The sequence below is a fragment of the Chiloscyllium plagiosum genome, unplaced genomic scaffold (assembly GCF_037043375.1).
Source record: "Chiloscyllium plagiosum isolate Xiang-an unplaced genomic scaffold, Cpla_swu_hap1 HiC_scaffold_3, whole genome shotgun sequence".
Classification (NCBI taxonomy): domain Eukaryota; kingdom Metazoa; phylum Chordata; class Chondrichthyes; order Orectolobiformes; family Hemiscylliidae; genus Chiloscyllium; species Chiloscyllium plagiosum.
In genome coordinates this window covers 15,297,794-15,310,500 of record NW_028270141.1, presented here as the reverse complement: position 1 = coordinate 15,310,500, position 12,707 = coordinate 15,297,794, and the positions used below count along the sequence as shown (strand labels likewise).

The 12,707-nt window shown below is 39.3% G+C and overlaps 1 protein-coding gene across 5 annotated transcripts in view; it reads right to left on the bottom strand.

Annotated features, from left to right (window-relative positions):
* Positions 1-12,707, bottom strand: part of nbas (NBAS subunit of NRZ tethering complex) — a 264,693-nt gene that overhangs the window by 18,417 nt on the left and 233,569 nt on the right. For all 5 annotated transcript variants that reach the window (XM_087977595.1, XM_087977597.1, XM_043677491.2 and 2 more), the window contains 2 exons: positions 10,718-10,862; positions 6,425-6,553 (listed from right to left, as the gene is read on the bottom strand). In XM_087977595.1, coding sequence (XP_087833721.1) covers positions 6,425-6,553; positions 10,718-10,862 — 274 coding nt within the window. The remainder of the gene's footprint in view (positions 1-6,424; positions 6,554-10,717; positions 10,863-12,707) is intronic.

The window sequence follows — 12,707 nt, the reverse complement described above, 5'->3', positions numbered from 1 at the left end:
TCATACTCTTTTCATACTGAACATTAACACCCACTTTACATATCAAACTCTCCTTTACCACCATTATCACTCCCTTTGTCTTTTGCTCTGGGCACCTTCATAAGCTATTCCACATGCTCATTTGTCCCTCTGTCAACAGCATAAAAGCAACACTATTTTCCAGCTCCTTACAGTTCCAAATTAGAGTAATATGGAACTTGAAATAGTTTCTGTCTTCACAGATATAGACAGACCTGCTGAGCTTCTCCAGTACTTTCAGTTTTTAATTGCAGATTTTCAGGATCTGCAGTATTTTGCTTTTTGTCACTTAGGACTTACAGTCATAGAGTCATACAGCATGGAAATAGACTCTTGAGTCCAACCGGTCCAAGCTGAACATAATCCCAATCAAAACTAGTTTCATCTGCCTGCTCTTGGCCCATATCCCTCCAAACCTTTCCTTTTCATGTATCTATCCAAATGTCTTTTTAATATAATTGTATCCACATCTACCACTTCCTCAGGAAGGTCATTGCACACACAGCCACCCTCTTAAAAAAAATTAACCTCATGTCTTTTTTAAAATCTCTCTCCTCTCACCTTAAAGATGTACCTCCTAATCTTGAAATTCCCCATCTTAGGGAAAAGACAACTACTATTAACTGTATCTACACCTCTCATTATTTTATAAACTTCTAGCAGATCGCCTCTCAACCTCCTACATTCCAGTGAAAGAAGTCCCAGCCTTTCTTTCTAACTCAAACTTTCATACCTGACTAAATCTCTCCTGAGCCTTCTCCAGCTTCATAATATCCTTCCTATAACTGGGCAGCCAAAGCTGGACACAGTATTCCAGAAAAGGCCTCACCTATGTCCCATACAACCTCAGCATAACATCCCAATTCTACACTCAAAGGACTGAACAATGAAGGTGAGCATGCCAAATGCCTTTTTAGCTCCCTTGTCTATATGTGACACAAACTTTAAAGAATTACATACCTGCACCCTCAGGTCTTCTGTTCTACAACACTACCCAAGACCCTACCACTGTTTGTTATACCAAAATGTAATACCTTGCATTTATCCAGATTGAACTCCATTTGCCATTTTCCAGCCTATTGACCCATTTGATCAAGATCCCTTTGTAATCTTAGAAAAAATTCTTTACCATCTACTATGCCACCAATTCAAATCACTTATATAAATGACAAACAAAAGACAAACATAACTGATGTCCATGGAACATTGCTGGTCACAGGCCTCCAGTCCAAAAGCAACCCTCCATCAATACTGTCTTCTACTCTTAAGATTACACATCCAATTGGAAAGCTCACCCTGCATCCCATGTGACCTAACTTTACTAATTAGTTTACCGAGCAGAATCTTGTCAAAGGGTTTACTAAAATTCAAATAAACAATGTCTTCTGCTCTGCTATCATCAATCTTTTTGGTAACTTCCTCAAAAAACTCAATCAATTTTGTAAGACAAGATTTCATTCTGCAAACTGAAAAATAAACAGCTTTCCAAGCTCTGGGGTTTTCCCCAAAGAAAAGAAAATCCTGACTCTTAATTGAAAGCAAATTAATGCTCCTCAAAGTTTACTCGGTCTGCTCTTCCAAAATGCAAACAAGTTTTGATTATCACCTAAGAAACTCCCATTTTCTCTCTCTCTCTTGCACAAATACATAACTTGGTAACTGTCTTTTTTAAAAAAACTTGGCTTCAGAAATATGGGTGTCTTATTCATTAAATTTCCTCATACATACAGATCTAAACCCACATGCCACTAGTTCAAATTCCAAAATGTAAAATAAATTATTTTAAAAAACATAACATACCTTACATTATAATTGATTAAGTTTCGGTTTCATTCACCAACACTGACAATGCGTTCTAGAGTCTCACAAATTTCTCAAACAAAAACTTAAATTGCTAGGGCTAGATTTTTGATGACCACTCAACATGAACACTGCAGAAGCTGAAAGAATAGAAAGTTGTTTGAAGAAATTAAAAAAAAAGGCAACAGGCAGGACAGGGATGCTGAAAAAAATGCACACTATGACGAAGAGAATGCTGAAATAGGTTGCCTTGATAGGGAAGGACACCCCAGCTGATAAAGTGACCAGTCAGAGACAATGCACTCATTGCTCAAAATTGAGAGAAAATATTTGCTTTGAGAAGAATTATTTCTCTGCCAGAATGTTTCAAACAGGACTACTATAAATGAATATATTTACCATATTTACATCTATTGTTATGAAACGATTGAATCTAACTTTTCCGTACAAGGTAAACAAACAAACTAGAAGCCGACAAAATTGGCACCAGATATATTTTCAATTTATGGTCTGTCAAAATAACTTTCTGAACTCAAAAACAGGCCTTAATTTCTTCAGCTGTGAATTCAGGAATACTCAAATGCTTTGCCAATTTCCATTATTTGTACCATGTACAGACAGCTCTACTGAATAAATAATTGATCTTATAAGACATTTCTACAAAAAACAAAATGATTCAACAGCTCTGAAACAAAGAATAGAAAATCCTGACAATACACTTCATGTGTCAAAAAATGAATAGTGACCTGCCTGGTGTTTCAAAGCAGCAGGGATTCTTTCCAACTTGACACATGTATTGCTGTATATTGCTATATAATGTTACTGATACCTGAAGCATTATTCAAATTCTCACTCTTTTTGCATCTTTTCTTATAGCAGGACTTATAGACTTAATGGTAAGGTCCTAGGGAGTGTTGCTGAACAAAGAGACCTTGGAGTGCAGGTTCATAGCTCCTTGAAAGTGGAGTCGCAGGTAGATAGGATAGTGAAGATGGCGTTTGGTATGCTTTCCTTTATTGGTCAGAGTATTGAGTACAGGAGTTGGGAGGTCATGTTGCGGCTGTACAGGACATTGGTTAGGCCACTGTTGGAATATTGTGTGCAATTCTGGTCTCCTTCCTATCGGAAAGATGTTGTGAAACTTGAAAGGGTTCAGAAAAGATTTACAAGGATGTTGCCAGAGTTGGAGGGTTGAGCTACAGGGAGAGGCTGAACAGGCTGGGGCTGTTTTCCCTGAAGCGTCGGAGGCTGAGGGATGACCTTATAGAGGTTTACAAAATTATGAGGGGCATGGATAGGATAAATAGTCAACGTCTTTTCCCTGGGGTTGGGGAGTCCAGAACTAGAGGGCATAGGTTTAGCGTGAGAGGGGAAAGATATAAAAGAGACCTAAGGAGCAACTTTTTCACGCAGAGGATGGTACGTGTATGGAATGAGCTGCCAGAGGATGTGGTGGAGGCTGGTACAATTGCAACATTTAAGAGGCATTTGGATGGGTATATGAATAGGAAGGGTTTGGAGGGATATGGGCCAGGTGCTGGCAGGTGGGACTAAATTGGGTTGTGACATCTGGTCGGCATGGACAGGTTGGACCGAAGGGTCTGTTTCCATGCTGTACATCTCTATGACGATCTTCCCTCATGCTTGAGACATGTCCACTTTGTCGGTGTCTGACTCAGTGTTAACATAGGATTCTCCTTTGATATGCCACCCCTTTCATCCATACAATTTTCATATTTGTAGTCCTACTTGTGCACTGACTTTCAAGCATGTGTCAGGCAAAGTAAACAACTTAGTGAGGAAACAAATCAGCTTTTAACAAATATTTGATTGCTCAACTTTAATGAAGTTGCCCAACTGATATCTTCACAGTTATCAATTCCACATTTAATTGCTGGTTTATTGTTGGTTTAAGATTTAGACCTGTTTGCTTTTCCTACCAGTTTACTGATTTACAATGGAGCAGCTTTCTTGCATGCCTTTAATGAACAGAATCAGTACCATGAACTTAACAGATGGTAATTATATGAGCCAAACAGATAAATTTGACATGTTTTTCACATGAGATGCTCTAAAACATAACAGTTTCCAAGCTTGACTGTCCAGGATGACAATTAATTTTAAATGTTAGTTGATATTTCATAGCTTTGTATATTGAAAGTCAAGGCTAAGTGCAGTTTTCCTGTCAAACAGGGTTAGAGGATAGGAAAGATGCTGTCATATATTTGTGCACACCAGAGGCTAAGAAAGTCCTAATAAAAGATATTTTAAGAAATATTTTACAAATATTAAATAAATATTTGACGTTATTTCAAACATATACCTCATTATTGCACAGAATGTTCTGTGCCAGACACAAAAAACACATTAAAATTGGACAACTATGATTATCAACTGGTTCAGCTTACAATCCAAGGAGGGCTTACTGATAGAAGTAACATTCACATTAGATTTATTTTTATCAATTGAATTCCGCTTCTATACAAGAAGTTTATCACTTTGACTGGATAACCTTTACAAATGTGAAGGTGAAGTTCTGCGTAAGACTAAGTTTTCTTGTATCCAATGCTGATGAACTTGGATGGGATGCCAACACCCATTGCTTTGATTTCACATTTGTAGATTTTCCTTCTAAACACTTCGCTGCACTACCGACTCGAATCGACAGTCACTCAACATGTTAAATTTAAGTACACAGCCTGTAAAACTTCACATTACCAGCTTAATTCAACAGTTGCTGAAAAGCATGATAAATTTGCAGATGACACAAAGATAGACAGATGGACAGATAGAGTTGAGAAGGTGGAGAGGTTGCAGAAAGACTTGGATAAAGTAGCAGACTGGGCAAACAAGTGGCAGATGAATACAATTTGGGAAACTGAGAGGTTATGCACTTTGGTAGGGAGAATAGAGGCATAGCTGAAAATGTGTTACTGGAAAAGTGCAGCAGGTCAGGCAGCATCCAAGGAGCAGGAGAATCGACATTTCGGGCATGAGCCCTTCTTCTGGAAATGAATAGAAGCATAGACTATTTTCTAAATGGGTAAAATGGATTTGGAAATCTAAAGCACAAAGGGACTTTGGCATCCTATATCTCTTAAGGTTAACAAGTAGGTTCAGTTGGCAGTTCGGAAGGTAAATGCAATATTACTGTTCATTTTGAGAGGGTTAGAGTACAAGAGCAGGGGTGGACTGCTTAAGCTGTATAAGCTCTGATCAGACAGTATTTGGAATATTGAGAGAAATTTTGAGCCTAATATCTAAGGAAGATTGTGCTGATCTTGGAGGAGATCTGAGGTGGTTTCCAGCAATGATCCAGGAGATGAAGGGCTTGGCATATGAGGAGTGGTTGAGAAGTTGGAGTCTGCACTTGATGCGGTTTAGAAGGATGAGGGGGTTCTCACTGAAACTTACAGAATACTTAGTGGCCTGGATAGAGTGGATGTGGAGAAGATGTTTCCCCTAATAGGAGAGACCAGGATCCTAGGACACAGTGTTGGAGTGAAAGCGTGACCTTTTGGAACTGAGATGAGGTGGAATTTCTTCAGCAAAAAGGTGGTGAATCTATGGGACTCTCTGCCACACAAGGCTGTTGAGGCCAAGTCATTGAGCGTATTTAAGACAGAGATAGACAGGTTCTTGATTAGCAAGGGGATCAAAGGGCGTGGGAGGAAGGCAGGTGAATGGGGTTGAGAAACATAATAGCCATGATTGAATGGTAGAGCAGACTTGATGGGGCAAATGGTCTAACTCTGTTCCTATGTCTTATGGTCTCATGATATTGGGTGTAATTTGTTTCTGGCTTCATTTCCTCTGTGGATGCACACTTTTTCCTTTGCTTGCATGACATTCACTCACATGTCTGTTTTCCATTTGGGCTGGTACTTTTTTTCTACTAGCTCCATACAAATGGGAGGTTAAATTCAACTGGGTTGAACTTTGTGCTATTGCATATAGTGACCCAGGGAGAACAAGAGCTAAACCAGCTCTGCTCAAGCGGTCGATAAACAAAAATGTTTTCATTGGTCTAACTGGCAACAAGAGTAAAACATCTGGAGTTCCAGAAAACAATGGTCTTAACCACACAGTGGAATAAATTCACGTTTGATACTCAGTAGTATTACAAATAATAATACTGCATTCCAAACTAAAAGTGAAATAAAACTGTCACATCAATTTAATCAGTAAGCTTTGCTTAAATTCTGAATGAATCTTAGTTAACTTAACTTAATGCACCTCGATATTTATTGTGGAAATGCAGTTGTTGCATTCCTTACCCAAGATGACAAGACAAATTATTTTCAGCCATCACCTTGTTCCATTGTAAATGTTAATTATTTAATTTATTACATCACTTTGCTTTCCTGTTCAGATACAAAATCAGGATAATCTCGGACAAGTCATTCTTTTTATGATAACAGTTACTTAGGTTTGTAGATCAAATAGGCTCAAATCTAATTTATTCGGCTTATATATACTTTATCGTGGAATCTGTTGTGTGATCTGATTATTGTATATTAGAAATATTTATCTTGTTTGAAGTTTCGATAAAATAGCTGGTTCATTCATACAAGATTTAAGAGATTTCTAAATGAACAGTCCTTACCTGAGAGACAGCCCTTATCTGTTCCATGACCAGTTTCTGCAGTTCATGGTTACCACTTTCTATCCCAAGCTTCAATGCTGGCAGTAGGATGGATTGTTCCAGGAGTAGGAGATAAATTTGTTTCACACACTATTTAAAATGAGAGCTTTAGTCAATTTGGAACAGTATTATAACTCAATAAACTTCACACGGAAAATCCACAGTAAACAGGAACAACACAATGTACAGAAACGCTCACACCAAAAGGTTTGTGTCGTTTCATTCTACAGCAATCACAAAATAAGGTGCTAATCGATAGCTCTTTCTATACAATTTACTACTTCCTTTCTGGAAATTTAAGATTTTACTCAATGTTATGAACAGTTCAACTAGCTTGCTCTTTTATGAAACTCCACTAACAACCCTTAACAATGTATTAGATTAGATTAGATTAGATTCCCTACAGTATGGAAACAGGCCATTTGGCCCAACCAGTTAACAGAGACTCTCCAAAGATAATTAATTATCTATTATTTGTTCCAAAGCAGTTATTACAAGATGGATACATTTTAGGAAAGATCTTGAACTCTGAAAATGAGTTGGATTATAGAAATAAAGTTAGGTGGTTTGGCCATGTTTAAAAAAAAATGCTCATAGTGTCTAGGGATGTGCAGGCTAGGTGGGTTAGTCAATGGTAAATGCGGGGTTACAGGGATAGGGTAGGGAGATAGGTTGTTGTTTGGAGGGTGTGTATGGACTTGATGGGTTGAATGGCCTGCTTCCACACTGTAGGGATTCTTTGAAGTAAACATTATTCAACAGAGCTCTTTTGGCACAAGGTTATTTAATTCCCAAAGCAGAAAGGGTAATGAGTTTCAAAACTAGCCCCAAAATTCCAATGAGGATTTATTCCAAATCCTGCAAAATCCTGGATGTTTGGTGCTTCAATTTAGGATTTGGGGTTGAAATCACACCAGGGAACTTTCATCCTTCCCTGTGACTGCTTCACCTGACTGTGGATGCCATTTCCTAAAGTGGGAAGAGTTTCATTCTCACCATTAACATCTTAAAATTTGATGAACATGGGACACTGTGTGTTTATGCTGCACCTTTAGTGCAATAAAACATCCTAAGGAACTTCAAACAGCATTATAAATATAATCTGATGCTGAGGCACATAAGGAGATTTTAGGACAGATGAGGCCAGTTTAAAGTAACATCTATAAAAAGGAGGAAAGTAAGATTGAGAGGTCTAGGAGGGAATCCAAAATTTAGGGTCTGCGCAGTGGAAGGCACAGTATTGTGAAGCTATTCAAATTAGGAATACTTAAGAAGTTGGAATTATAAAGGATTGTGGGGCTGGTGGTGATTAGTGAGGTCATTAGACTATAAGACATAATAGTAGAAATTAGGCCATTCAGCCCATCAAGTCTGCTCTGCCATTCAATCGTGGCTAATAAGTTTCTCAACCCCATTGTCCTACTTTTTCCCCGTAACTCTTGATCGCCTTGATCCCATAGAACCTATCTATCTCAGTCTTAAATGACATCGCCTCCACAACCTTCTGTGTCAATGAATTCCATAGATTCACTATTCTCTGGCTGAAGACGTTTCTCCTTATCTCCATTCTAAAAGGTTTCCCTTTACTCTAAAGCTATGCCCTCAGGTTCTAGTCTCTCCTACCAATGGAAACAACTTCCCAACATCTATTCTGTCCAGGCTGTTCAGTATTCTGTGTATTTCAATTAGATCCCCCTCATCCTTTTAAACTTCGAGTATAAACGCAGAGTCCTCTAATGCTCCTATTATGTTAAGCTGTTCATTCCTAGAACCATTCTCGTGAACCTCCTCTGAACACGCTCCATGGCCAGTACATCCTTCCTGAGATATGGGGCCCGATACTCCAAATGTGGTCTGACCAGAGCCTTACAGAGCCTCAGAAGTTACATCCCTGCTTTTATATTCAAGTCCTCTCAAAATAAATGCCATCATTGCATTTGCCTTCCTAACTACCGACTCAACCGACAAAATTATCTTGAGAGAATCCAGGATTAGAACTCCCAAGTCTCTTTGCACGTCAGACTTCTGAGTTTTCTCCCCATTTAGAAAATAGTCCATGCCTCTATTCTTCCTACCAAAGTGCATGACCTTACACTTTCCCACATTGTACTCCATTTGCCACTTCTTTGGCCAGTCTCCTAGCCTGTCCAAATCCTTCTGCAGCCTCCCCACCTCCTCAATGCAACCTGTATCTCTACATATCCTTATATCACCTGCAAACTTAATCAGATTGCCCTCAGTTCCTTCATCTAGATTGTTAATGTATAAAGTCAAACGTTGTAGTCCCAAACTGAGCCTTGTGAAACACGACTTGCCACCGGCTTCCATCCTGAGAAGGACCCTTTTATCTCCACGCTCTGCTTTCTGCCAGACAGCCAAGCTTCTATCCATACTAGCACCTTGCCCCTGACATCATAGGCCTCATCTTGCTTAGAAGCCTCTTGTGCATGACCTCCCCTTGATGAAACCATGCTGACTTTGCCCTATTTTACCATTTACTTCCAAGCATTCAGAAATCTCATCCTTCACAATGGATTCCAGGATTTCACCCACAACAGAGGTTAGGTAAATTAGTCTGTAATTTTCTGTCTTTTGCCTTACTCCCTTTTTAAACAGGGGTGTCATGTTAGTGATTTTCCAGTCCTCTGGGACCCTCCTGATTCTAGCGATTCCCGAAAGATCACCACTAATGTCTCTACTATCTCTTCAGCTATCTCCCTTAGAACTCTGGGGTGCAGGCCATCTGGTCCTGAATATTTATCCACCTTCAGGCCATTCAGCTTTTCTAGCACCTTCTCCCTGGTGATGGCCCCCATAATTAGCTCTGCCCCCTCAATCTCTTGATTTTTTTGGGAAATTACTCATGTCTTCCACCATAAAGACTGATGCAAAATAATTATTCAGTTCCTCAGCCATCTCCTTGTTTACCACTAATACCTCTCCAGCGTCATTTTCCAGTAGCCCAATGTCCATTTTTTTGCCTCTCTTTTTCCCTTTATGTATTTAAACAAACTCTTACAGTCTTCCTTTTTATTATTGGCTGGCTTACTTTCATATTCAATCTCCCTCCTTATTTCTTTTTTTGTTGCCCTCTGTTGGTCTTTGTAAGCTTCCCACTGCCCTTTGCCACATTATATGCTTTCCTGCTTTTATGCTATCCCTGACTTCCCTAGTCAACCATCGTTGTCTCAACCTCCCAGCATCATGTTTCTTTTTCCTCAGGATGAATCTCCACTGTGTCTCCTGAATTACTCCCAGAAACTCCTGCCATTGCTGTTCCAGTGCCTTTCCTGCTAGACTCCTCTCCCAGTCAATTCTACCCAGCTCCTCCCTCATGCCTCTGTAGTTGCCTTTATTCAGCTGTAATACCGTTACCTTTGATTCTGTCTTCTCAGTCTCAAATTACAGAGTAAATTCAATTATATTATCATGACTGCTCCAAAAAGCCATCCCATAGACATTCCACAAATTCCATTTCTTGCAATCCACAACCAACCTGATTTTCCCAGTCCTCCTGCATATTGAAATGTCCCATGATCATTGTAATATTGTCTTTCCGATACATCTTTTCTATACATCTTTTCTATCTCCTGGTGTATCTTGCACCTCAGCTCCTGACCACTATCTAGAGGCCTGTACATAACTTCAACTATGTTTTTTTTTTAAAATCTTTGCAGTTCCTCAATTCTATACAAATTCTCCACCATCTGACCCTACTTCGTTTCTTACTATTGATTTAACCCTGCCATGAGCCATGGCAGGATTTGAGAAAAGAACTGCTTAACTGGGAGCCGAATATAGGTCAGTGCACACAAAGAGGATGGACAGTCAGAACTCATCAATTCACAAAGACCAGCCTGGCGAGTACTGGAATAGGAGAAAGTGAGGACTGCAGATGCTGGAGATCAGAGCTTCACTTTACTTGCCACTGTCAAAGTAATATCAGGAGCCACAGCTCTGCAGAGTCTCTCTGTCCCCATGGGATAAATGCACTATCATCATAAAGACTGAGGAAAGCATAACTTCTGTTCTTCATTGGTTCTAAGTGAATTAAGTTTACATATGAATATTTTGTTTTTACAGGAATAATGAAGTTATATCCTTAATGTGAATGCACTGCCACTAATCTGTTGTGGTTGGATTGTTAACACCATTTCTGTGGGAATTTTACTTTCAGAGCTGGTTTTTATGATGTTGATACAATTATATTTAATTTGGGTTGATTGTAATATTGAAAAACAATTCTAAAATCACCTTAAATGGCAGTTTGTGCTTTGTCAAGTAAAGAGAGCGGCAGATGGAAAGTATTTCATTTCCAGTCGTATCTTGCTTTTCAGGACCACACTTTACCAACATGGCAGTAACAAGCTTAATCCAGGCATTATGCTCCTCCGTTGACCTGTAAGGGTTAGATTGTTTTAATTAGGAAGGTAAATATCATTTATATTCTAGCAATTTTCACTCTCCAACCAGAAAATTCTAAAGTTACTCCTGTCTTTTAATGCATAACTACCACTTTAGCACCATGGTATAAATGATTGCACCAAGTTGTAATTAAGGTCAGGTAAAGTAAGAGAGAGTTCTCTCTCAAATATCACCTGTTTAAGCCCATCTCAACCTACCTGCTACTGAAACCCTTATCTGTGCTTTTCTGAGCACCAACAATGGACAGTTCAGTGCTCTGCTAGCCAACCTAGCACCCAACTTAACTTGCCGTTTTCTAATTTCAGCTGCTGACAGGTTTGACCTGCATTTTCCATCTTAATTATATTGCAGATAGCATTTTTTAACAAAAACTGCTCTAAATCAATTGTTACAAATAACAAGATTATCTTGACTTCCACCCTCTGATTTGACAGCTGTGTGCCACCACACTCCGTCATTCTATTGGTTATCACGCATTACCATCCCATCCAGTCTACTACCGACTTACCCAATTCAGAAACGGAAACAAGTGGGAGCAGGGAAATAGGCGAGCAGGAAGAAGAGAGACAAAGAGATTAGAGTAGCAGCAAGGATGAGAGGGATGGAGGAGTCAGGAAGTACAATTTGAGATCTTCACAAAACAGGGACAAGGATCACAATGCACAGTTAATCCACACCTGCTGATTGTAATTGTTGCTCACAAATGGTGGTGAATCTTTGTAACGTTTTCCTTAAAACGCAGTGGAAGTAGAGTATATGAATATATTTAAGGCAGTGGTGGATAGAGAGATAGATTCTTGACAAGCAAGGGGATGAAAGGCAGGAGTGTGACGTAAGCAGATTAGCCATGACCTTGCTGAATGGCAGAGCAGGTTTGAGGGGCTGAGTGTTCTTAATCTGCTCCTATTTTGAATTGATTTGAGAATTGACTTAAGGCTAGTACAATTGCAACATTTAAAAGGCATCTGGATGGGTATATGAATAGGAAGGGTTTGGAGGGAGGTGCTGGCAGGTGGGACTAGATTGGGTTGGGATATCTGGTTGGCATGGATGAGATAGATCGAAGGGTCTATTTCCATGCTGTACATCTCTATGACTCTATAATTTATACCTAACTTTGTTTCACTAAGGGTTTTAATCCACATTCAAAAATATCAAAGATGACCACGAAACCACAATTCTCAAATTGGATTGCAAAGGTATCTGAATAACTCTAGTGTCATTTTAATTTGATGTTGCGCAGGTGGACACTTTGCTAACCACTTATCATGAGTAATCACTTGCAGCCTGGGGAATATGGTACACAGAACAGGTTGAAGTGAAGCTGACCTGTGAATGAAGAAATCACAATGGGGACAGTGTGGATTACATTGTTTTTCTGTGCTGAATTGGAGGCCTTGGTAGGGGAGATAACAGCTATCTTGTATTTGCAGGGGGCCAAAGGCCATCCAGACACACAATTAAAAAGCAGTGAGAACTTATAGTCATTATAATCAATGTCAGTGATCAAGCTCTGAAGACTTGGAACATAATGCTACAAGAAATTCAATTATTTCATACAAGTGGTCAAAGATCAATTAATGCATCTTTAAATGCCATATCCATCCAACTCTATTAATCAACCTCATTCACTGCTCAAATTTCCAGCTGTCCACTTTTTCAATGGAAGAAAACAGGCAGGTTCTGCAAACAATTAGTAAGGCAAATGGTATATTGGCCTTCATTGCAAGGGGAATTTGAGTTCTGAAATAGGGATGTTCTACTCCAGTTACATAGGACCTCAGTGAGACCACACCTGGAGTAGTGTTTGCTGTTTTGC